This window comes from Mytilus trossulus, chromosome 5, assembly GCF_036588685.1.
Source record: "Mytilus trossulus isolate FHL-02 chromosome 5, PNRI_Mtr1.1.1.hap1, whole genome shotgun sequence".
In the NCBI taxonomy this organism is placed as follows: Eukaryota; Metazoa; Mollusca; class Bivalvia; order Mytilida; family Mytilidae; genus Mytilus; species Mytilus trossulus.
In genome coordinates this window covers 52,732,223-52,755,571 of record NC_086377.1, presented here as the reverse complement: position 1 = coordinate 52,755,571, position 23,349 = coordinate 52,732,223, and the positions used below count along the sequence as shown (strand labels likewise).

Below are 23,349 nucleotides of genomic sequence, written 5' to 3'. Positions count from 1 at the left end.
TTTTAAAATACCATATTTCCATGCAGTATCATAGGCCTTCTCAAGGTCGAAAAAGACCGACACCACATGTTCATTTTTAGCAAAACCATTACGGACAAATGATTCGAATCGAACAAGATAATCAAGAGTACTGAGACCCTGTCGGAATCCACACTGGATATTGGCTAATAGCCCATTGGATTCCAGGATCTTACATAGAAAATTGTTCGTCTTAGCAGTGTGAAATTTAAGTGTATAAACTATACGATACAATTATTAAAATATCTAAGTGACATATTGCGAAACAAAAATTTCAGAATGTGGCGAAAAAAAATAATAATCAGAAGAAATACAATAGGAACGACCTAATTATAATAAGCAAAGAAAAATTTTTGCAGTTCGTTCTTATGATGTACTATTACACCACTGTGCCGGGTTAGGAGAGGGTTGGACAGAAAAAGAAAGAAACAATATTTGTAAATGGAACATTATTGAATAAATCATACATATTATTGACATTGAAATGCTTCTTACGAATATCAGCAAAGTCAATACAATTAATTAAAACATGTTTAAAAGTATACTTGCAGTTGCAAGGAACACATTGTGGTTCATCTTCTTTTTTTAAAAGATACTCGTGTATTATTCTAGTATGACCAATAAGACACTCGTGTGTTATTCTAGTATGACCAATACGACATCTAGTAATAACACACTGATCTTTTCTGCACATAATATTATTATAAGGTTTGCCTAAATTAGATTTGTGAAGGTGGTCTTGATACACTTGAAATGTGTCCAAAGCCATTTCCATGGCACCCTTTTTCTTTTTGGATGGTTGATCTGCTTCCTCCTCATCATCGGCAGTAGGGATCGCTGTAAATCTGTTTGCTACGCCAGACGGTTCTTGAACCTGGTCTTCTTAACCGTCATCTTGCTGCAATGGCGTGCTTATCCGTGCAACTTCTCGCTTCGCCTCTTTACTGGCATTGAGCTGCAAATACAAAAAAATTAATATATGATATATTTTCACGTATCAAAAATTTTACATAAGACTCATCAGTGACGCTCAGATCAAAATAGTTAAAAAGCCAAAACAAATACAAAGTTACGGAGCATTGAGGACCCAAAATTCCAAAAAGTTGTGCCAAATACGGCTAAGGTAATCTACTCCTGGGGTAAGAAAATACTTAGTTTTTCGAAAAATTCAAAGTTTTGTAAACAGAAAATTTATAAAAATGACCATATAATTGATATTCATGTCAACACCGAAGTGCTGACTACTGGGTTGGTGATACCCTCGGGGACGTCTACCAGCAGTGGCATCGACCCAGTGGTGTAAATAGTTATCAAACGTACCAGGATTATAATTTTATACGCCAGACGCGCGTTTCGTCTACATAAGACTCATCAGTGACGCTCAGATCAAAATAGTTAAAAAGCCAAAACAAATACAAAGTTACGGAGCATTGAGGACCCAAAATTCCAAAAAGTTGTGCCAAATACGGCTAAGGTAATCTACTCCTGGGGTAAGAAAATACTTAGTTTTTCGAAAAATTCAAAGTTTTGTAAACAGAAAATTTATAAAAATGACCATATAATTGATATTCATGTCAACACCGAAGTGCTGACTACTGGGTTGGTGATACCCTCGGGGACGTCTACCAGCAGTGGCATCGACCCAGTGGTGTAAATAGTTATCAAACGTACCAGGATTATAATTTTATACGCCAGACGCGCGTTTCGTCTACATAAGACTCATCAGTGACGCTCAGATCAAAATAGTTAAAAAGCCAAAACAAATACAAAGTTTAGGAGCATTGAGGACCCAAAATTCCAAAAAGTTGTGCCAAATACGGCTAAGGTAATCTACTCCTGGGGTAAGAAAATACTTAGTTTTTCGAAAAATTCAAAGTTTTGTAAACAGAAAATTTATAAAAATGACCATATAATTGATATTCATGTCAACACCGAAGTGCTGACTACTGGGTTGGTGATACCCTCGGGGACGTCTACCAGCAGTGGCATCGACCCAGTGGTGTAAATAGTTATCAAACGTACCAGGATTATAATTTTATACGCCAGACGCGCGTTTCGTCTACATAAGACTCATCAGTGACGCTCAGATCAAAATAGTTAAAAAGCCAAAACAAATACAAAGTTTAGGAGCATTGAGGACCCAAAATTCCAAAAAGTTGTGCCAAATACGGCTAAGGTAATCTACTCCTGGGGTAAGAAAATACTTAGTTTTTCGAAAAATTCAAAGTTTTGTAAACAGAAAATTTATAAAAATGACCATATAATTGATATTCATGTCAACACCGAAGTGCTGACTACTGGGTTGGTGATACCCTCGGGGACGAAACGTCCACCAGCAGTGGCATCGACCCAGTGGTGTAAATAGTTATCAAAAGTACCAGGATTATAATTTTATACGCCAGACGCGCGTTTCGTCTATAAACTTCTTCCTAATGACTCCAACCAATAAGGACGGAGAAGTTTATAAGGCAACGTCCTGAGTTTGATTTATTTTCTTGACTCCAAATTATTCTCAATGTTTTTAGCACATGCTTTATATCTTGTAATATACAAATTTGATGGTCCCTTTCAAAAATGACAGATAACAAAAAATACTCTTCCACAAGTCTTCGCTTTACATGTGCATAAACAACCTATTTGTAGATGCACCATCCATATTTTCATAGTCTACAGTCAAACCATTAACTAAACAATCACCAAAAAAGAATTATAGATTTGAAAAGCACAAGCTGTCTCAGAGGCATAATATGCAACAGGCCACCTAAATCCTGTAAAGCCATGAACAAATTATTGTAGGAAGTGAGTGGTCATTTTAACTTTTCTTTCCTTTTTTATGATGATATCAATCTACTATATGTTCCTGTTCATATTAATCCTTGCAGATAGATTAACAATTTCAATCCACCTATGGGTCCTGTCTGTATAAACAACAAATCTTATCATTTGTAACAAGGAATGCTTATTCTCATAACTTTGTCTTTCATAGAGATAACTTGGTCAGGATTGGTCTTTTTTGCCAACTCAATAGGCACAACTGCTTGAGTTGAGGCGGTTTAGCCAATTCATCAGCCGGAGTTCTGTACTCCTCTGCTATATCACTAACTCCGCATGTTGTTGATACGTTGGAAGCTGATGTTATGATGACCATTTGATCTATGTAGATGTAGTTCCTGAGCATTAGGGTTGAGTGGCTGGATAGTGTTCTTTTTTAATGATATCGAAACACTGGCCTGTTGCATATTATGCCTTCCAGACAGGAAGCGGAGGCTAAAGCAAAAAACAAAAATCCATTATAGTCACTTTCCTGGTGACTCATTTGAGTGTGATATGTAGAAGGATCTACTTACCCTTCCTATACACATGCAATAGCCCCAAATATGTTTACTTTATCTTTTATATACATCCTGGAGGGGTCCATAGGTGGTTGCAATGCAAAGTTCTGTCCCTATCCAATATACCCTCATTTTCCAGTGGCAGTCCAAATTTGCCCGACCATCATCCCAGATGGCCTCTATTGTATCAACCTACCTAATGTATTTATTGTGAACTTGTTCTCGTCCTGAATATGCATGCAATATTTGCCACTGGACGATAAGCAACCAACTATCAATCAATCTTTTATATTCTATATAGTATTCTGTCACATCGTCTTTTTAGATCACCTGAGAAATTCTTGAAATAGTTTACGACGACGGACGCCAAGTGATGGCATAATAAAATTGTCAATTGACCCCTCAAGCAGTTATTACCCTTTAAAGACTTTTTTTCACAATTTCTTCATCATGTTGACTTACTTTAAAAAAGTCTTCTCCTTTGAAACTGCTGTATCAATTTCAGTATAATTTTTATATTTTATTTCCTTGTATGCCAAGAAACATAGCTCCTATGGCTAAAAAAGAACATAGGAGAAAATGATTTTTTTTTTTTGCTTTTAAAGAAAATAGGACGATTCAAAGAACATTTAATTAAATTGAAAAGCCAAAATAATCATTGATGAGAAATTTAACCAAAAAAATTAAGGTGAGCGATTCAGGCTCTTGAGAGCCTCTGTTTTTCTTTTTTAGCCATGTTGTTGTCAGTTAATTCATTACTTGAACGCTTGAATGATCCTTTTGTATATTTTACCCCTCTCTTGTTTTAGTGATTTTTTATATAAATCTTTATGAAAACGTTTTTAAACCTGATTAGTTACAACATTATTAGAAATTGTGCATTAATAAAAGACTGCAACATAGTTTGGAGCCAAAAAGTAAAAATGCATCTAAAGGGTTTTTAAAAGTCTAGGTTTTCTGCATTTAACTATGAAAATGAAATAAACATGATAAATCTATATGAGTATGATTAAAGGATGTATTCTTTCCTCTCAAATGCAATTTTATAAAACGTACTCCACCATAACATAAGTTAAACAACTTCCTAACATCCTCCTTAAGTGTTAATCGTTGTGGTTTCAGTTCTGTTTTTTAAAATGACTACCTGCAAATACAAAAACAAATTGTTACGATAATTGTACTTGGCATGTTTATCTTTATAAAAGAAATCATTCAAAGTAGATGATGGCAATATAGAAAAAATCTAAGTTCTGTTATATTATAGCATGTTACTGCCATTAGTACAAGTATAACTGCATAAAAATTAAAAGAAATATCTACAGTGTCCTTGCCTATAGTATTGAAAAGAATCATGTTTGGAAGCAACTATTCATGATGTGAGTGCCATGGTTTCTTCCTTGTGACATAAAATGTTTGTTTATCTCCTATCTTATTTATAAAAGTGTTGAATACATTGTCAGAAATCGGCTTCCAATGTTCGAATCAATGTTTACACTGCACAGATTATTGAAATAAATATAACATCACATACAGGTATGTGGGTAACAAAACATGTATTTTCATCATATTAGAAGATTCTTTCTTAATCATTAGATACCTAGGACGATGTCAGCAGTATGACTCATGTCGTTTCGGTAGTATTATAATTGTATTTAATAAACATTTAAAATTTGCTTTTCCACCATGTAATTATGAAATAAAATTAATAAGCCAGTAAAATGGAAATCTTGACCCTTTTATAATTTCAATTATCAGTTTTCAACCGATTCTGATTTAACAAGAACTAAAATAAACTATGCGTACACTTTTTATATATATCTATACTTACGGACTACGAAATCGATTGCAGAGTGTGAAATACAGCTTCATCTTTGATCATATTCATTTGTGGGTCTAGTTTAATTTATTTGACTTGTTCTGTTGCTGTTTTTCCTTTAGTCATCTGGGGAAGCTTTTTTAAATACTCTGGACCCGATATAGTCCCTGGTAATGTAACAACAGCAATATAATAAAAAAAAGAATATTATAAAGTTATCAACATTTTTCAAATAGTTCAACGAAGCTAAAAATTGTTATCTTGCAATTCAAATTTTTTTTACCAATTGTTTCAATTAAACGTTATTTTTTTGTGTATTTTTTACCTTTAATCTGTCCTCAGAACAAGCCAACCTCTCAGCAACACTCTTTAAGGCATCGTGATAGTTTCTGCTGGTGTTTTTCATCCCTTTTTCATATGCCACTTCTAAGATTTCTTTTTCAACTTCCAGAAAATCAATTCTCTTTTTTTCTGAGACATTCATAAAAGAAAAAAATGTTAATGCAGAAAGTTATGTGTTACGTCTGCAGTAATTTTTATTTATATATTTTTATATATTTCTTATTTACAAATTAAATATTTTAATACAAGAAGAGCTATATGTATAAAGAGAATAGTAAGATTTTCAAAGGACCCCTTTAGGAGTTTTTGCCCTTTATAGTCAATTATTTTTAACAACTTTCTCGTAAATTTTGCAATCTTTTTCTCTTTTGTTCTTTGACAAAAACTAAAGAAGATAAAGAGAAACTTAACAGGCTATTAAAATAATTAGCAATACAAGATCAATAAAATATGTTTACAGGAGTTTTGTCTCTTGGAAATAGATATTTTAAGGGAAATTGCATCCCACATATGTCTACTTTTCTTGTAGATTATTTTTATAATTTATGAAAAATGTTAAAAAAAAAGAACATACTTATTTGTTGTGTTTGCTTTTTGACAGCAAATTATATATATCCATCAATTGGTGAGGTAGATTGAAACACTGTTCTTTTATTAAATGCATGACGTATACAGATGGTAACATAAATGACAACATGTTATGTTCATGTGTAATATTTATATAAAAGTGTTGTATTTCAACAATTTTGCCTATAAAACGGCAAATCGAGATTTATTAAACTGAAGTTAACAGCAAAACTTAATAGATTGGTAACCTTTCCACAATATGGGAACAATGGTTAAACCTACAACTTAACAGCTCATAATTTTTTGTTATCCTACTCTGACTTACTTAGCCAAAATAAAAACTAAATACTACCAGTTAAAAAACACAAAATTGTCTATCAACTACTGTCCATCAAGACAAATTTATTAATACCGCCCTGAATTTCCAATTAACTACTACTACACAGATTATTTCCCCTTTAAAGACATCAACCCGACAAGGAAGGACAAACTATACACAGAAGGAAATAACTCTCAAATTGCTATGGTCATATAATTCATTAGGTTAATCCTACCTCACATCCCGTAGCTGTTACACATAGTAACGCCTATCAACGTCCAGCTGTTGAGCTGTCCTAGATATGACTTTACAACTTGGTTGAATCTAGGATACGGACCTCTATTGACGGTCTAGGCGGCTCCATCTCCACGATGTCTTTTAACGTTATCAAAGGATCAAGCAAAGTGTCCTTGAAGAAAAGTGTTGTAGTTGTATAGAATATATTACCAAACCTGCCAACGGTTTTAATCAAGATTTTTTTTTTTAATTTCACTGTAAACTTGACAAATTTTTCGATAATTGTAATAGAAGATATCTTTAATCGGTCATTTAATCAAGATAAATTTATAATATGTAATGACAATTGTATCTGAAGTAAACTTGAACCAACTTAATTTCTTTTAACAATATTATATTTTTTAGTAAATTTTACCACTTTTTCATAATTCATTCTGATATTACATTATATCGACCATATTCTAAAGATAGTTCTATATAATATATTACCAAACCTGTCAACCGTTTTAATCACGATTTTTTTTTAAATTTCACGCTAAATTTGACAACTTTTTCGATAATTGTCATAGATGATACCTAAAATCGGTCATTAAATCAAATTAAATTTATAATATGGAATGACAATTGTATCTGAAGTAAACTTGAACCAACTTAATTTCTTTTAACAATATTATATCTTTTAGTAAATTCTACCCCTTTTTCATAATTCATTCTGATATGACATTATATCGACCATATTCTAAACCTGTCAACGGTTTTAATCACGATTGTTTTTAATTTCACTGTAAATTTGACATCTATTTCGATAATTTTAATAGATGATACCTTAAATCGGTCATTTGATCAAGATAAGTTTATAATATGTAATGACAACTGTATCTGAAGTAAACTCGAAGCAACTTAATTTCTTTTAACAATATTATATTTTTTATTAAATTCTACCCCTTTTTGATAATTCATTCTGAAATGACATTATATCGACCATATTCTAAAGATAGTTGTATAGAATATATTACCAAACCTGTCAACGGTTTTAATCAAATTTTTTTTTAAATTTCACTGTTAATTTGACAACTTTTTCGATAATTGTAATAGATGATACCTTAAATAGGTCATTTGATCAGGATAAATTAATAATATGTAATGACATTAGTATCTGAAGTAAACTTGAACCAACTTAGTTTCTTTTAACAATATTATATTTTTTATTAAATTTTACCCCTTTTTGATAATTCATTCTGATATGACATTATAACGACCATATTCTAAAGATAGTTGTATAGAATATATTACCAAACCTGTCAACCGTTTTAATCACGATTTTTTAAAATTTCACGCTAAATTTGACAACATTTCGATAATTGTAATAGATGATACCTTAAATCGGTCATTAAATCAAATTAAATTTATAATATGGAATGACAATTGTATCTGAAGTAAACTTGAACCAACTTAATTTCTTTTAACAATATTAAATCTTTAAGTAAATTCTACCCCTTTTTCATAATTCATTCCGATATGACATTATATCGACCATATTCTAAAGATAGTTGTATAGAATATATTACCAAACCTGTCAACGGTTTTAATCACGATTTTTTTTAAATTTCACTGTAAATTTGACAACTTTTTCGATAATTGTCATAGATGATACCTTAAATCGGTCATTTGATCAAGATAAGTTTATAATATGTAATGACAACTGTATCTGAAGTAAACTTGAACCAACTTAATTTCTTTTAACAATATATCTTTTAGTAAATTCTACCCCTTTTCCATTATTCATTCTGATATGACATTATAACGACCATATTCTAAAGATAGTTGTATAGAATATATTACCAAACCTGCCAACGGTTTTAATCACGATTTTTTTTTAATTTCACTGTTAATTTGTCAACTTTTTCGATAATTGTAATAGATGATACCTTAAATCGGTCATTTGATCAAGTTAAATTTATAATATGTAATGACAATTGTATCTGAAGTAAACTTGAACCAACTTAATTTCTTTTAACAATATTATATATTTTTAGTAAATTCTACCCCTTTTTCATAATTCATTCTGATATTACATTATATCAACCATATTCTAAAGATAGTTGTATAGAATATATTACCAAAACTGTCAACGGTTTTAATCACGATTTTTTTAAATTTTTCTGTTTACTTGACAACTTTTCCGAAAATTGTAATAGATGATGCCTAAAATCGGTAATTTGATCAAGATAGATTTATAATATTTCATGACAATTGTATCTGAGGTAAACTTGAACCAACTTAATTTCTTAACAATATTATATTTTTCAGTAAATTTTACCACTTTTTCATAATTCATCCCGATCAACTAAATTCAGATGTCACCTTTAAAAATTTTCATAACTATTCCAAATCAACTTTGATTTTCATAAAACTTATCTGTAATCTCTAGTATATACTATTGTTTCAAATAGCATAATCAATTATAAAAAATTACAATAAATAGTTAAAAACTATAATTAAGATTTACATGTTTTTTAAATATATTTTAGCTGCTATTGATCTTTGACTTGGAGAACACCAGATGAATGGCCTTCTTTCCATTCTTAATATCCCTACATTCAGCCACTGCATGATTGATAGCAGAATAAGAGAAGTTGGAGATGTCATTGAATCTGTTGCACTCAGATGAGTCAATGGAAGAGTGGACAGAAAAAGAAAAAGAAATGACTAGAGAGTATGATCATAATTATTAGTTTATCACTCCTATTTCAACATGTATACAATGATATGAAAAATATCCATATTCATGATCTAAAATATTATTCTTTGAAAATAAATGTACAATACCTATTCCTTTTCCGAATATATAAAACTTATTTGGCAATCTTTAAAAAAAAACAAGGAAAGGCCAGCTTTCAGCATGTTTTGTAGCAAGCACAAAAACATCTACATTCCATTTCATTCCTTAACATTATAATGTACCAGAATGACCTGGCTGATACAACTTCATGTAATAACACTATAAGTTTCATTAGGTGATGATGATGGGGGTGATTAACCACCTTGACTGGCTGTGAAGCCCTCGCACGGTCAGCTTAATAAGGTCGCAAAAAGGCGTCATTGCAGGATAATTTATGTTTTATGTTGTCTGCCCATATTTCTCATAAGGCCAACTCCTCCATTAGGGATGGACCAATATTAATGAAACTTGACACAGTTATAGTACGTACACAACCTGAGGCTGTGCATGAAGGAAAATATTTTTGGTTAGAATTATTTCAAGGGAGGTAATTTAATTTATTTAGTTTTATATAGCAATAAATGGCAAAAAATCTTGTAAGCACAATTACTTCTAAACGGTTCAATCAATAATGATGAAACTTCACACAGTTGTTGTCACCACCTGAGGATGTGCATGAAAGAGGATATTTCTTTTCAGAATTTTTATCAAGGGAGATAATTGCAATTACTTAGTTTAAATATCCCACAATATACATTGTAGGTCTTGTACATGTAAGCACAACTAGTACTCCTCCTAAATGACTAGCAATATTAATGAAACATTACACAGTTGATTTACATATTTAAAGGGAGATAATTGAACTTACTTTATATAGATGTAGTTATTTTTGTTTTGTTTCCATACACTTACTTTAAACATGCAAAGTTTTCTCGTATGAATTGTTTTACAATGTCTTATCGGGGCCTTTTATAGCTGACTATGCAGTATGGGCTTTGCTCATTGTTGAAGGCCGTACAGTGGCCGTTCAGTCGACTTCGGTGTCATTTTGGTCTTTTGTGGATAGTTGTCTCATTGGCAATCATACCATATCTTCTTTTTTATAAAGACAGATAACTCTTGATCATTATTAATTTTAAATGTTCTATCATTTTAATGTAGCTATGTAAATGAATGTGTATTCCTTTTATTAAAAGGCATTAATAATAGTGCTCAACACATTCATTCTGTGTCAGAAATCTTATATGCTGTGTTAAATATATTTAATCACAATCTTGTTAAGCTATATATTTTGTTTTAAAATATTTTATTTTATAGTTTGTATAATTATTTCCCTTCAGATCTGATGGCAATGACAATGTTAATCTCGGTTGATGCTGCATGGCAAAGAAGAGGCAGTGGCAGATCTTTTGACAGCCTGACAGGTGAACCCTTTTATCCAGATTTGGACTAATGATTAATCTGGCATTTGAAAAAATAAATAAATACAAATGTATACATGTACACAATGTATAATACAAAACATGCAGTTTTTATGATATGCTTAATGAGGACCCAAAATTTGTAAACGATACCCTATAGTAATCAGTTTGTATGTCCACCTTGTGTGTCAGCATTTCTTATGTTGTACGATAACTCAATTGATCAATTAAAGTAAAATTTAAGACATTATGCTAAGCATCATTAGAATAAGCTTCCCTTTGATTTGCAAGTATTTCCAATTTTTTGTTTCTGAGTAATGATCTTAGAATTCATCTTTTCGTGACAGAAGTATTTGATCATTTTTTTGTTGGAGGATACATCATTGGATTTATTATAGGATTAAACTCCTTTTTTCTAGAGGTTATTGATGTGTTAGCTCGGTAATGAATACACGTCAACGTTATGTTTGCATAGGCAACGTGAGTAGTTTCGGCAACATGGTTTATCGAAGTGTAAACCTTGAAAAGAAACTAGTGGACCAATCACATTCAAGTATTTGTGGATATGCAAATCATATTAGAATTATTAATTCATAATGAACATACTTTACAACAGTTACAACACTTGCAAAAATGAGTTTAAATGGATACACTGTCAGTTGATTGAGTTTGTTAATAAGTTTTCTTGAATAATCATATTTATTTAATATTCATTTCAAACAGGACACTGCTCCATGATTGGTTCGAAAACTGGAAAGTAATCAACTACAAGTGGAGATCTAAAGCATGTCGAATTTGCCAGAGAGCAGAGACATCAGGTAATATTCCTAGAGTTCATAAATGTTATAAGAATTTACAGGAAGTGCTAAAGCCATGGAACCCGATATGGTCGAGGAGTCACGGTCAAAGGATGCTAAAATAACTGCAATTATGGGAGATGAAGACACTACAACCATTGCCAGACTACGTGCAAAAGTAGATCCAACAATTGTAAAACTATCAGATAGCAACCATATGAAAAAAAACATTAGAAATCGTCTGTATGAGCTCAAAAACAAACATTCAACTCTATCACCTAAAGTCATCAGTTATATAATGAAATGCTTCAATTATCTAATTGCTCATGGTAAAGGACAGCCAAAAAAGATTGAAGAAAACTTAAATGCTTTATCCAAACACCCCTTTGGAGATCATAGTTTCTGTTCCACAGATTGGTGTAGATTTATTGCAGATCCAAGCATCAAGTACAAATCTTCACCTTTTGGTAAACCTTTACAGGATAAGGCATTACAAGAATCATTGACAACATTATTTCAAAAATATATATTAAATTCAGAAAAGTTAGCCAATTTAGGAAGTACTCAGAGTAATGAGAGTTTTAATAAAAGTGTTGCAGCCAAAGCACCGAAGAACAGGTTCTATGGTGGGTCTAGAAGTCTTGCATACCGTGTTGCTGCAGCTGTTGCTCAGAAAAATACAGGGCACAGATACACAGTAGATGTAAGAAAAGCATGTTGATTGTTGAAATTCGTTTACTTTGTTTTTACTAGTTATTTCCAATTTATATGTACTAAAACAGTTCATGAAAGGAAGAAAATATATAATATATAAAAAGGGAGATAATCCAGCTCATTGGTTTTTTTCCACCAGAGTTGAGTGGGATATTCTTTTGTGAGCTCGATAACAGTACTTCTTATATTTATTTTATGATGTTTTTCTTCTGACTTTATGCATGCATCTGTATAACATATAAGAGATATTTATAAGTATTTTCTGCAAATAAGTTTCTTTTCAAATAGTGAAATTAAAACTCATTAAGTCTCTTATTGTGTCCTGTTTTTTTTATAAGAAATGGAACTACCTTGGAATTCGAAGATTTTTAATTTAATAAAAGTAAATATGATATCCTGAGTTTAAGGCATTGAAACTTGTCACAAAGTAAGCAATTAAAATCAAAGAGGTCTTTGTTTTGGATTGTTTTTTTAATCAAAGACCATCATTGCATCAAAAAGAATTTAAGTATATTTAATTATAGTTTCAAAAATAAGCTGCTTTGTTGATTATCTATTGTTTATGTTTTCATGTTGTCTTATAGTTTTCACATGTTATATATATATATGTAGATAGCAATGAACACCATACATGTCTTATAATTTCAGGTTAATGTGTCAATCGGATTGTCACAAGGACTTTACACAAGAAAACTTGCAACCCTAAGAGACATACAGGCCAGAAAGCGAAAAGCCGTAGCCATTACAACTGAGGCCAAACTTCGTAGAATTGCATTGAAAGCCAGTCGGTAAGTGTTATATAGTTTGCACCACATACTTGGTGGACATATATTACCCAGTTTTTGATTTTGAATATAATTTTAATTTTTCAATTGTAGACTTGATGATAAGATGAGGAGATATCTAAAAAATGTATTTTCAGCTATCAAAATTCAATAAATGTGGTTTAATTTTAACTTACTAACTGTTTTCTTCATTCTAGATAATGTGATCCCTGGATAAATAAATATGTTTAGATTCTGAAAAGTTTTGTGCGATAGTGCAATGGATATCCTAAAAATTATTGTATAACTATAAAATTAATAAGAAGATGTGATATGAGTGCCAATGAGACAACAATAAACTCCATCCAAGTCACAATGTATAAAAGATAACAATTATAGGTCAAAGTACGGCCTTCAACACAGAGGATTATAACATTTATATTTTAATTTATCCATCATTTCAGACTTTAGATCAGTTAGGAATACTAATTTTAAGGTTAGTTACCAAAATGTTAAGGTCATTTTTTAAAAGTGGATTGACCATAAAGTCCTTCTATTGTTCTTAAATTTTTATTCTTTTTTTATTTTTAGCAATCAGTCTAGTTCCACTTTTGAGGTACGGGAGGGGGTATGTTACCAGTCCAATACCATGATTGACACTGTGACTGAAGATAGTGATGAGAAAATTTTGGAGATTCCTGCCCCTAAAAACAAACCAGTAGAGAATGACAGTAAACCTGATATATCAACAATGACACATATTTACTTTGACATTGAAGCTACAGGATTAGGTAAAAAAGGAGCTTATAGAAACAAAACACTCACTAAAGAAAAGACATTATTTAATCTTGCATTTATGTCCATTTTGCATCGAGTACTTCACAATATTTTATAGCAAGAATACTCCACCTTTAGTAGTACAGCATGGTAGGACACTATGACCTTTTTATGCATGAATGATTCTTGTTGAAATTTGTGTCAATGAGATACTATGCATTTTGTAGCATTGATGATTTCCACATTCTCACAGACAGCAAAAAATAGCCATTGAAAAACTAAGGCTCCTGGTTTCAAACAAGTACATTTGAATATGGCTAGGTAATGTTTTGAATCATGAAGATTAGTACTAAATCTTTCCCCTTACATTACACCACTCAAAATCAGCATGTAGGAATAATTTATTACATGTATTTCCATTCTGTAAAATATATTTCATTATTTTCTTTATTTCTTTCTTCAGGTAGAACTTCACATTTAACGCAGATATCAGCAAGGAGAGGTCTGGAAACATTTTCTAAGTACATTCTACCAGCCCGTGAAATAACACCTAAAGCAGCTGAGGTTACAGGATTGACATTCCAAAATTGTTCTTTATATTTACTTGACAAAATTGACCCTGCTGTTGGCGTAAAAGAAGGACTGACTAGTTATATTTCATTTTTAGAAAAATCAACCAATAATGTAATTTTTGGTCATTATATATATAATTATGATTGTCCTGTTTTGTACAATGCCTTAGATGATTGTTCCTTGCTTGATGATTTTCAAAGCAAAATTGTTGGCTTTGTTGATAATTTAAAATTGTTTAAACTTTCCTTTCCCAATCTTGGCTCATATTCACAATGTAAGTTGTGTGACACATTAATTAACCTTTCTTATGATGCTCACAATGCTGAAGATGATGTTAATGCACTTTTTAGATTGGTCAATGAAAAAATTGACAATTTTACAGATGTTCAGAAATTTTTCAATCAGAGCTTAGTGTATTTTTTTAATTATTTGTCATTAAAACAAATGCATAAAAATGTGCCTTCACTAAAACAGATGTTGGATGATAAAGTTGTAACTAAAAGAATGGCAAATTGTATTGCCAAAAGTGGACTTAATTTAAGTCATTTACGACTTGCTTATTCCAGAAATGGTAGAACAGGTATTAAAGTAATCAGCAAAAATTATTGACAGTGTTTCAGACTTTTTGAAAGAATTGTAATCTCAGAATTGTTTACTGTGAATTCAGAAATCATTGTGTGCATTTATTATTATGATTTTGTCATGACTGGCCAACATGCTATAAAAATTATTATCTGCATACAAATGCATGTATATGTATCTGATTTCAAAATGTGAGATCTTTTTATTTGGATATACCTCTGATCGAATCATTTTATTATTCAAAATGAGTTTTGATGTATGCCAATATTGTTATGACTTGTGGATCAGGATGTAGAACATTTGTAATTTGATACTGAGATTCATTCATGATATTAGTTTATTACATCTCTTTTATGCCAAGTTTTATTTCTCTAGAGTCAAAGGGGGGGCATGGGGTCTTTTTTCTTGTCAGAATATTTTTTGTGCGCGCTTCGCGTGCAAATTTATTTATTTTTTAGAAGTAGCACAACAAATATTTTTTTTGCAAATTTAACATTTTTTATGGTAAATATCCTCTGTCAGAATATGTTTTTTTGTCCCCTTTCTCGCTAAATTATTTATTTATGAAAACACCATGCAACCCCTCCCCCTGCAAGTTAAATGGTCCTTCCCTTATTTATTCATTTCTGAAAATGTTATCATTTGTAATTTTATCTATCATATCAACCAATGTTACTTGATAATTTTTGTCTCACCTGTAAGGAAAATCACAGATAGAAAGACACATGGATTGCTTTTCTGATGGCTGCAGTGTAAACTTTTATCAAAGTTTTGTGATCAGGTCAGTTTTGAGCAACCATGCTACTTTCAAGTTTTGTCCCTGCTGTTACTCGGTAACTATACTTAATAGGTCAATATTATTTTGTCTATGGGATAAAGGGAACGCAGCGACATTAAGGTGGTTCTCCCGCAAAATCGAATAAAAAAATAGTGCAGGAGTTATTTCCCCTATCTAGATCAGATTGTGTAATGGCGGGCGACTTTTGACGTTGCAGACACAGTAACAAATGTAGCAATAGGTAAGGAACGCGTATCGCATGAATAATGAAATATATGTCATATGGTGTCTTTTTTCATATTATAATGTATTTTCACATCAAGAAATAGAAATAATTTGAGTGAAAGCTGTATTTATCAAAAGAAAAATAGCAAGCGGAGTTTAAGCTCCGCCCACCTGTTTACCTTATTTGGAAAATCAATGTAGTTGCGAAGCTTGCAGTTTGCAAGTTGGTTAATTGAAAATAACCGAAGTAGCCGTGCACTTGTCAGTTGAGATTATAACGACCTGGTTGAAGAAACCGATTAGAACAAATGGAAAATTTATTCAATATGATCCAATGTCAGGACAAAACACGACTTAGGTGTAATTTATCGCTTTCAGGTATTACAATCTAGAGATATATGTATACTAAAATGCAGAGGGCATGGCTTGTGCTCTAAGAGATTAGATTAAGGTTCCACTAAAGTCAAAATATAGGACACTTCATAAACATCTAAACTTTGCCTGTATTTATCAACCTATAATGAATAAAGTCATTAACTATGAGAACATATATGTTCGGTGTCTTTCGTATTAAAATGATGAGAATTGAAATGGGAAATGTGTCAAAGAGACAGTAACCCAACCATAGAACAGATAATAGCAGAAGGTCACCAACTTGTTTTCGTGTTCAGACGTTTTATCTTCTATGTTTCGTGTTTAGTAGGATGACTTGATGTGTGCTTCATGTTTCCCCTTATTTATTTTCCATGTTTCCTGTCATACTCTTTAATTTCTCGTGCTTTTGACATACATCATGTACATGACATTTTATTTTTATATATATAATAATTATTATCAGTATTAAAATTGAATAGTCACTGCATTCACTTTCCCTCTAAAATTAGAGTACATGAATGATATCAAATATCTGAACTGTGTCCCTGTTCAGTGTTCAGCTATATATATCCCCAGTAAACAGAATCAAGCCATAATGGTATTTGTAAAATTTTCATTGCGAGACCTCATGTCCAAAAGGCAGGGGAAAAACACTTGTAATTAAGCTGTGTATTCTGTTACAACAGACAAGTGTGTACAAGCATGAAATGATGCAAATCATATCATTTATTAAATGGAAAAGGCCACAGCCTGTTTAGAAACGTCAATTTTGATGGTAGATTTCAGAAGTCAGTCTGTCTGTTCCAGAATTGATTATTTTTGGTCGCATCTTTCTCAGGAAAATAACAAGGACTTCTAAAAATTTGTTTGAGGGTTTATATGAGTCAGCAATACTGTGTGATGCTTTTTCATATTCACCACTCAAAAAATTCCTGTGTACCTTAAAATTCTTAAAGTGTATGGGGGTATCAAAAGTGATCAGTAGCTCACAGATTCACTTGTTTGTTTTATATTATTTTATATTTTTTGTGGAAGAGGGGGCTGGCTATTGTGAGCAGTGCTCTCAGCACTTCTAGTTAATCATAAAAATTACATTAAGACGTGCAAAAATTAGCAACATGCATATCCTGGGTTCATTTAATTATATCATATAAACATTAAAGTGTTTAATCCCGCTGCAAATGTTTGCACCTGTTCTAAGTCAGGAATCTGATGTACAGTAGTTTTCGTTTGTTTATGTAATTTATAAGTGTCTCTCGTTTCTTGTTTTTTATATAGATTAGACCGTTTGTTTTCCTGATTGAATGATTTTACACTTGTAATTTTGGGGCCCTATATTGCTTGTTTATTGATGTGAGCCAAGGCTCCGTGTTGAAGGCCATACATTGACCTTCATGTATTATAATGGTTTACTTTTATAAATTGTTATTTGGATGGACATGATAGAGAGTTGTCTCATTGGCACTCACACTACATCTTCCTACATTGTATTTCTATTGTATGGCAAAAGTGATTTCTTTATTTAAAGATATATATGATTCATTATGTTTAGTTTAAACATATTTATTTATAGTGGATTGGGAAACAAGTTTTGCAACTTATATTAATCCCTTTCCACTTTGCGGGTGCGAGTGCTGCCTTGTAGCGGCATTTTCCTACTCTTTTTCGAAATCTACAAGGGTGTCTTTAACGTGCAAGAGATATGGCTCTCTCTTAACACGGGTCAGCAATTTATCGTCCCCGTCCGACGGACTATCATCGTTTCCTCAAGACCATACTCGCAAATGGTGTCAAGGGAGAGCCGAAAATTGAGTTCCAGAAATTTTCATCCCAAACGGGAATCGAACCAGGAACCTTTGTGTTAGCAGTCCGATGCACTAACCACTACACCACGGCTCGCTCATTATGTTACAATGTATACTCAGGTTCATACTATTTTTGACATATAGCTCTGTAATTTTTTTCACTACTTGTACATCTTTGGATTTTAAATGTTTGTCTATGAGCGTTTCTGATGAAGGTAAATCCAGACTCGGCCTGAAAAGTGCTATGGACGCATGAAATTATTGAACGTGTTGTTTTCAATTTTTCATGCTCCTTTATTTAAAAATAAAAGTATATAATAACATTCCCTTTTTTTTTTAGGTCACCTGACAATAACAAGGACTGAGGTTACAGTATGCCATTCAAGCTGTGATGAAATATAAAGTAATGGTTTGAATTTGGAGAGCTTCATTACATGTATTATAGACAGGTAAATTGTTTTATCCTGCAATTATCCGACTATTGTACATGTACAATGGGACGACTCTCCTGAAGGGTCCCAAGTTAAACAGAAATAAAAACTATATGTCATCATTTAGGCCTTATGGCCTTCAACAATGAGAAAAACACATTCTGCCACATTGTCTTCTCTAAAAGGCGCCAAATCATAATATTAATAAACCTGTTGAAGGAGAAAACTAATAGCCTTATTTATGTGAGAAAAAAGTGAATGAACAAACAAACAAACTAACAGCAACAAACAACAAGTGCTCAATTAAATATTACAGACACATACATAGTCAGGGGTACTACATGTACTTGTACAAGTTTATTTTATTTACTTTAAGAAGTAAAAAAAAATACACATATAACACCTATAAGTAAATAGATAATGTTTGAATAATCTAGCCTTAATTTTCTCCAAAATTTACTTGTACTTGTAAGTAAACCATGTAAACATTTCTTTCAATCCTAAAAAAATCCTCAAGTTTTGAGATGTGAATCATGCCTTTAATGATTTTTCCAAGTTTGACTCAATTTTTTTTATTGTAAGTTCAATGTTTCATCTCATTATATAAATCCATCAAAGAAACTGATTGAGCAAAGATCTTGTATAATTGTGCAAGGCCTTCAAAAATTGCTCCTTTGAGGCTTGTAAATGAGCAGTGTTGTGAACATAACAGACAAATGGGATTTTCATTGTCTATGAAATTACACTTAAATGATTGGTAAAGACATCTGCAGAGAGTGCACAATTTAAAATTCGATTAGAGCAAAGAAATCTCAAGAATACAAGAAAGAAAAAAGGATGATTTTTTTACTTATACATTTGTACAAGTAAAACAAGTACAATGTAAATCATTCTGAATGTGTAAGGGACATAACTATGCCAATTCACTTGTATAAGTATCCTACAAATTCACTTTTTTTTCCATTCTTCAAGAATTGCAATACAATAGTTAATGTACTTATTAATTAATATAAATCATGATCAATTTCTGCATTCAAAATGAAGTGTCTGTATATATATGTACCAGCAATAATATTTATTTACACAGACATGACAGATACGCCTATAATCATGATAATAATAATATACTGAACTTGCTACATGTAGCTAAAATTTCTTGTGGATAACTGATATTGATCATGTTGATATTGAAGTATTCCTGTCATTGTTCACATTTGGAAAAGGAGATACAAAATAATGAAGTTCAACATAATATTTAAATATTTATTACATAGTGCGCCTTATTAAAATGTGTTTGGAAAATTTATTTTTTTGTTCAAATGTTGAATGAAGACATTACTACTGGTAAAAAAGGACGAGAATTATTTTGTAAGCATTTTAACAGTACTTTTTTGAAGAAGTGTGTTTGCACTAACTTTTGATTACTTTTCTCATATTGAAAATTTCATTCGATATATACATTGTACTTGTATTATATTTGCATTTTCATATTTCAGGGATGAAGACCGGCAGTCAGACACCAGTTAAAAGTTACTTATAACTCATCATGGCCATTATGGAAGATCTGATTAAAATTTGTTTAGAAAGCCACCAAATATGTCCATGAAAAATAGAAAAATGACAGCAATTCTACATAATGCACCGTACTAAGTAGAAGCATTGACTGTTTCAAAACCAAATCTGCAATATCTAACCAAGACGAGTGAGAGATCTACAGATAGACATATGATATTCAGTTGAACTGTAAACATGGTAAAGGGGAATTTTGAAATATTCATTTATAAGACTTCTATGAGTGTTTTGTTATTTTTATGGCAATTACAGGAAACCGATGTAAAAAGTAATTCAATATAGATATTAACCTACAGATATCATATGTACATTTCAGACATATACAAATTACATCATGTACATTGTACATGTACAAATGTAAGCATGCAATTCACTGATGCACCACCTATGTAGTTACATGTACATGTAATTATAAAAGTAAGAATATGACATACATGACATATGATTGCCAATGAAACAACTCTCGATCAGAGAACAACTAGTCATATACATGTATTAGCCACCAGAGAACAAGAAAATCATATTTTGTCATGGTTTATATTTCAATCTCATTTCATAACACAGACTTGCTATACAGGTTTACAAAATGTTCAAAAGCATTATAAAGTGTTTTGATTGCAGTTGTTGGTCATATTGATGTTGGCCTTCAATACTGAGCGAGACCTCTGTACAAATGTACAAATGTAACATCCACAGAATGTTTGAACCAAAAAATGTTGGATATTTATCTTTGCTTGCATTTATCATGTAGCTGCTCTTTTGTACATATGTACATTGACATACATGTTCATATGTATTTTATTTTCTACTGGTATTCATGGTATACTTGAAAACTTGTGATTGAATATTTCCACAGTATAAAAATTTCTTATATCTAGCAAGATTAGCAAATGATGTTAGATATACATGTACCGCATTATATTACCATATGCATACATAAAACATTGTACATGTACATTTGTATGGCAATGAGACAGCATTCCCAACACACAGACAGAAATTACCTTTTATATATTTTAAATTTGAATGTATCATACATGTAATTATGTAGTACAGCTAGAATTTGATTAAAAAAAAAGATGATGTGGTATAATTGCCAATGAAGTTTTGATTAACAATTAAGTTGTGTTATTTTTTGTGATTGGGTCAGGTAAAGATTAACCCATGATTTTTGGTAGGCAGTACATTGTAGTTCTATAAGTGTTAACATGGTTAACTTGTACATACTGATACATTGTATCAAATATGAGTTTCCGTCCGACTATTTTCTCCTGAAATCGATTCATTCTGATTGATCTGACACTTTGGGATTGTGGTTATGTATAAATTATATTAAGTTAGTTATTTCTGTATTTAGATGTATATTCTGGTACATAAAATTTCTTCTATTAGGACAGAAAAGAAATACAATTTCAGTTGACTCCAATCTCAGCAGGTGATAGGAAATAAGTTTTCTGATTTTAACATCTTTAAGATGAACATGATGAACCTGAATTAAAATATTACGGCACTTAATAATGAAAACACAATTGATTGATTGTGCTGAATGTCACATAAGCACATACAACTTTTTCTTTTGCTGAGATTAAAATAAGTCATATACAATGTATGCATCTGAAATAATTTTTCAAACTGGTAGTTCGCTTTATATATATATATACATGTAGTGGAAGCATAAATTATAGAGCACAAAGTTGGTTTTTTTTTAATTTGGGGTACTCAATGTCTTATCTTTTAATCTTTACTCCAAAAGGTAGTTTGTGCAAATATTGAAACTCACACATTCTATGAAAAAAGGAATTATATCCCCCATGTTAATGATGGTGAACAAATTTTAAAATGTATGCCTTTGAATTACAAACATAATAAAATCAGTAAAAGTAGAGCAGAATAATTTTACCAAGTAACTGTAAGGATATTAGAATAAGTCAAATACTGCTCCAGATTGGTTGAAAGGGAATATCCTGTGTAATAAGACGCAGGAAATAACGAAGGAGTTTGACATAATAAAAAAAAGCAAGCCATACAAAATAACTGGCATAGCAGCTGGTGAAAATAGATGCAAAAGAATCACCAGAATGCATCTAAAAGTGACAAATCATGATTTACAATTTATACCAGTCACACTTGATAAGCAGGAGATATTCAACAAATAAAGTATTGATCTATTGATGTGATGCAGGTAGGAGTTAAGTATGTTTATAATTTAAACATTAGCAATGATCACCAATGACCCACCCAACTTCTTTATAAATGCAGCTTTTTTCATTAAAATGTTAATGATTCACAATACACAAACACTAAAAGAGACCTAGTAGGCTAATCTATTAACATTTATATATTGAACTTTTACTTGCAGAACGAGAACTGTACTGTACAAGCACACGAGATGCGATTCCGGATTTGAACCAAAAAAAAGGGGGGAAGGCTGCATGCCCCAACACTACATGCATGTAACCCACGTATGGGGTGTAAAATAATGACCGTGTAGGCTTATCTATTAAATTAATTTATATATTGAACTTTGACTTGTAGAACAAGAACTATACAAGCACCCCAGATGCGATTCCGGATTTGAACAAAAAAGGGGGGAAGGCTGCATGCCCCAACACTACATGCATGTAACCCACGTTTGAGGTGTATAATAATGACCTGAATAATTATTTTTTTTTGCCTTCAATAATTTAAATAGCAATAAGAGAATAGTTGTTTCAAACTTCGCACAAACATATTATTAAATGAAACGCCGGTGAAAACAAAATATACACGTAGTTTTCCCGTCAGCCGATCCGACTACTAGAGGGTCTTTCAAACGCTTTTTTCGTGCATTTTAGGGCGATTATGCTACTACATGTTAGAATAATTGAAAAGTGCAGGTGCAAGAGCTATACCAACCCACTTCATTCTGGTATTGGTAGAAAGGCCACATTTCAAACTTTTCGAAAAGTGCTGCTACTAGTTATATAGCGTTCGTGTAAAAGAAATTTCACAACCCGAAGTGCCAAAACATCAATAAATTGATTAAATTCTCCATGTTTTATTGTTTTTTAATTACAAAACCTCTAATGAAAATTAAGTGGCAGCACTTTTCCAGTAAAACAAGTTATCCTGATTACAACGATCCCAAAATCAGGGCGATCCGATTTCATCTTGCACCTGCACTTTTGACTTTTTTGGGAAAT

The 23,349-nt window shown here is 31.6% G+C and overlaps 2 protein-coding genes and 1 long non-coding RNA gene across 3 annotated transcripts; all 3 read left to right on the top strand.

Moving 5' to 3' along the window:
- The first annotated feature begins 11,796 nt into the window (after positions 1–11,796).
- Positions 11,797–13,077, top strand: LOC134719718 (uncharacterized). The gene is made up of 2 exons (XM_063582682.1): positions 11,797–12,274; positions 12,934–13,077. The coding sequence occupies exons 1-2, from the start codon at positions 11,870–11,872 to the stop codon at positions 13,075–13,077; spliced, it is 549 nt and encodes a 182-aa protein (XP_063438752.1). The 5' UTR covers positions 11,797–11,869.
- On the top strand, positions 12,966–15,008 carry LOC134718063 (uncharacterized). Its single transcript, XM_063580558.1, has 4 exons — positions 12,966–13,073; positions 13,641–13,840; positions 14,290–14,456; positions 14,874–15,008. The coding sequence occupies exons 2-4, from the start codon at positions 13,699–13,701 to the stop codon at positions 15,006–15,008; spliced, it is 444 nt and encodes a 147-aa protein (XP_063436628.1). The 5' UTR covers positions 12,966–13,073; positions 13,641–13,698.
- Positions 15,009–15,890: 882 nt separating this feature from the next.
- On the top strand, positions 15,891–20,385 carry LOC134718914 (uncharacterized). Its single transcript, XR_010107473.1, has 3 exons — positions 15,891–16,000; positions 18,505–18,613; positions 20,092–20,385. It is a non-coding gene; the product is annotated as an uncharacterized LOC134718914 (long non-coding RNA).
- Positions 20,386–23,349: the final 2,964 nt, after the last annotated feature.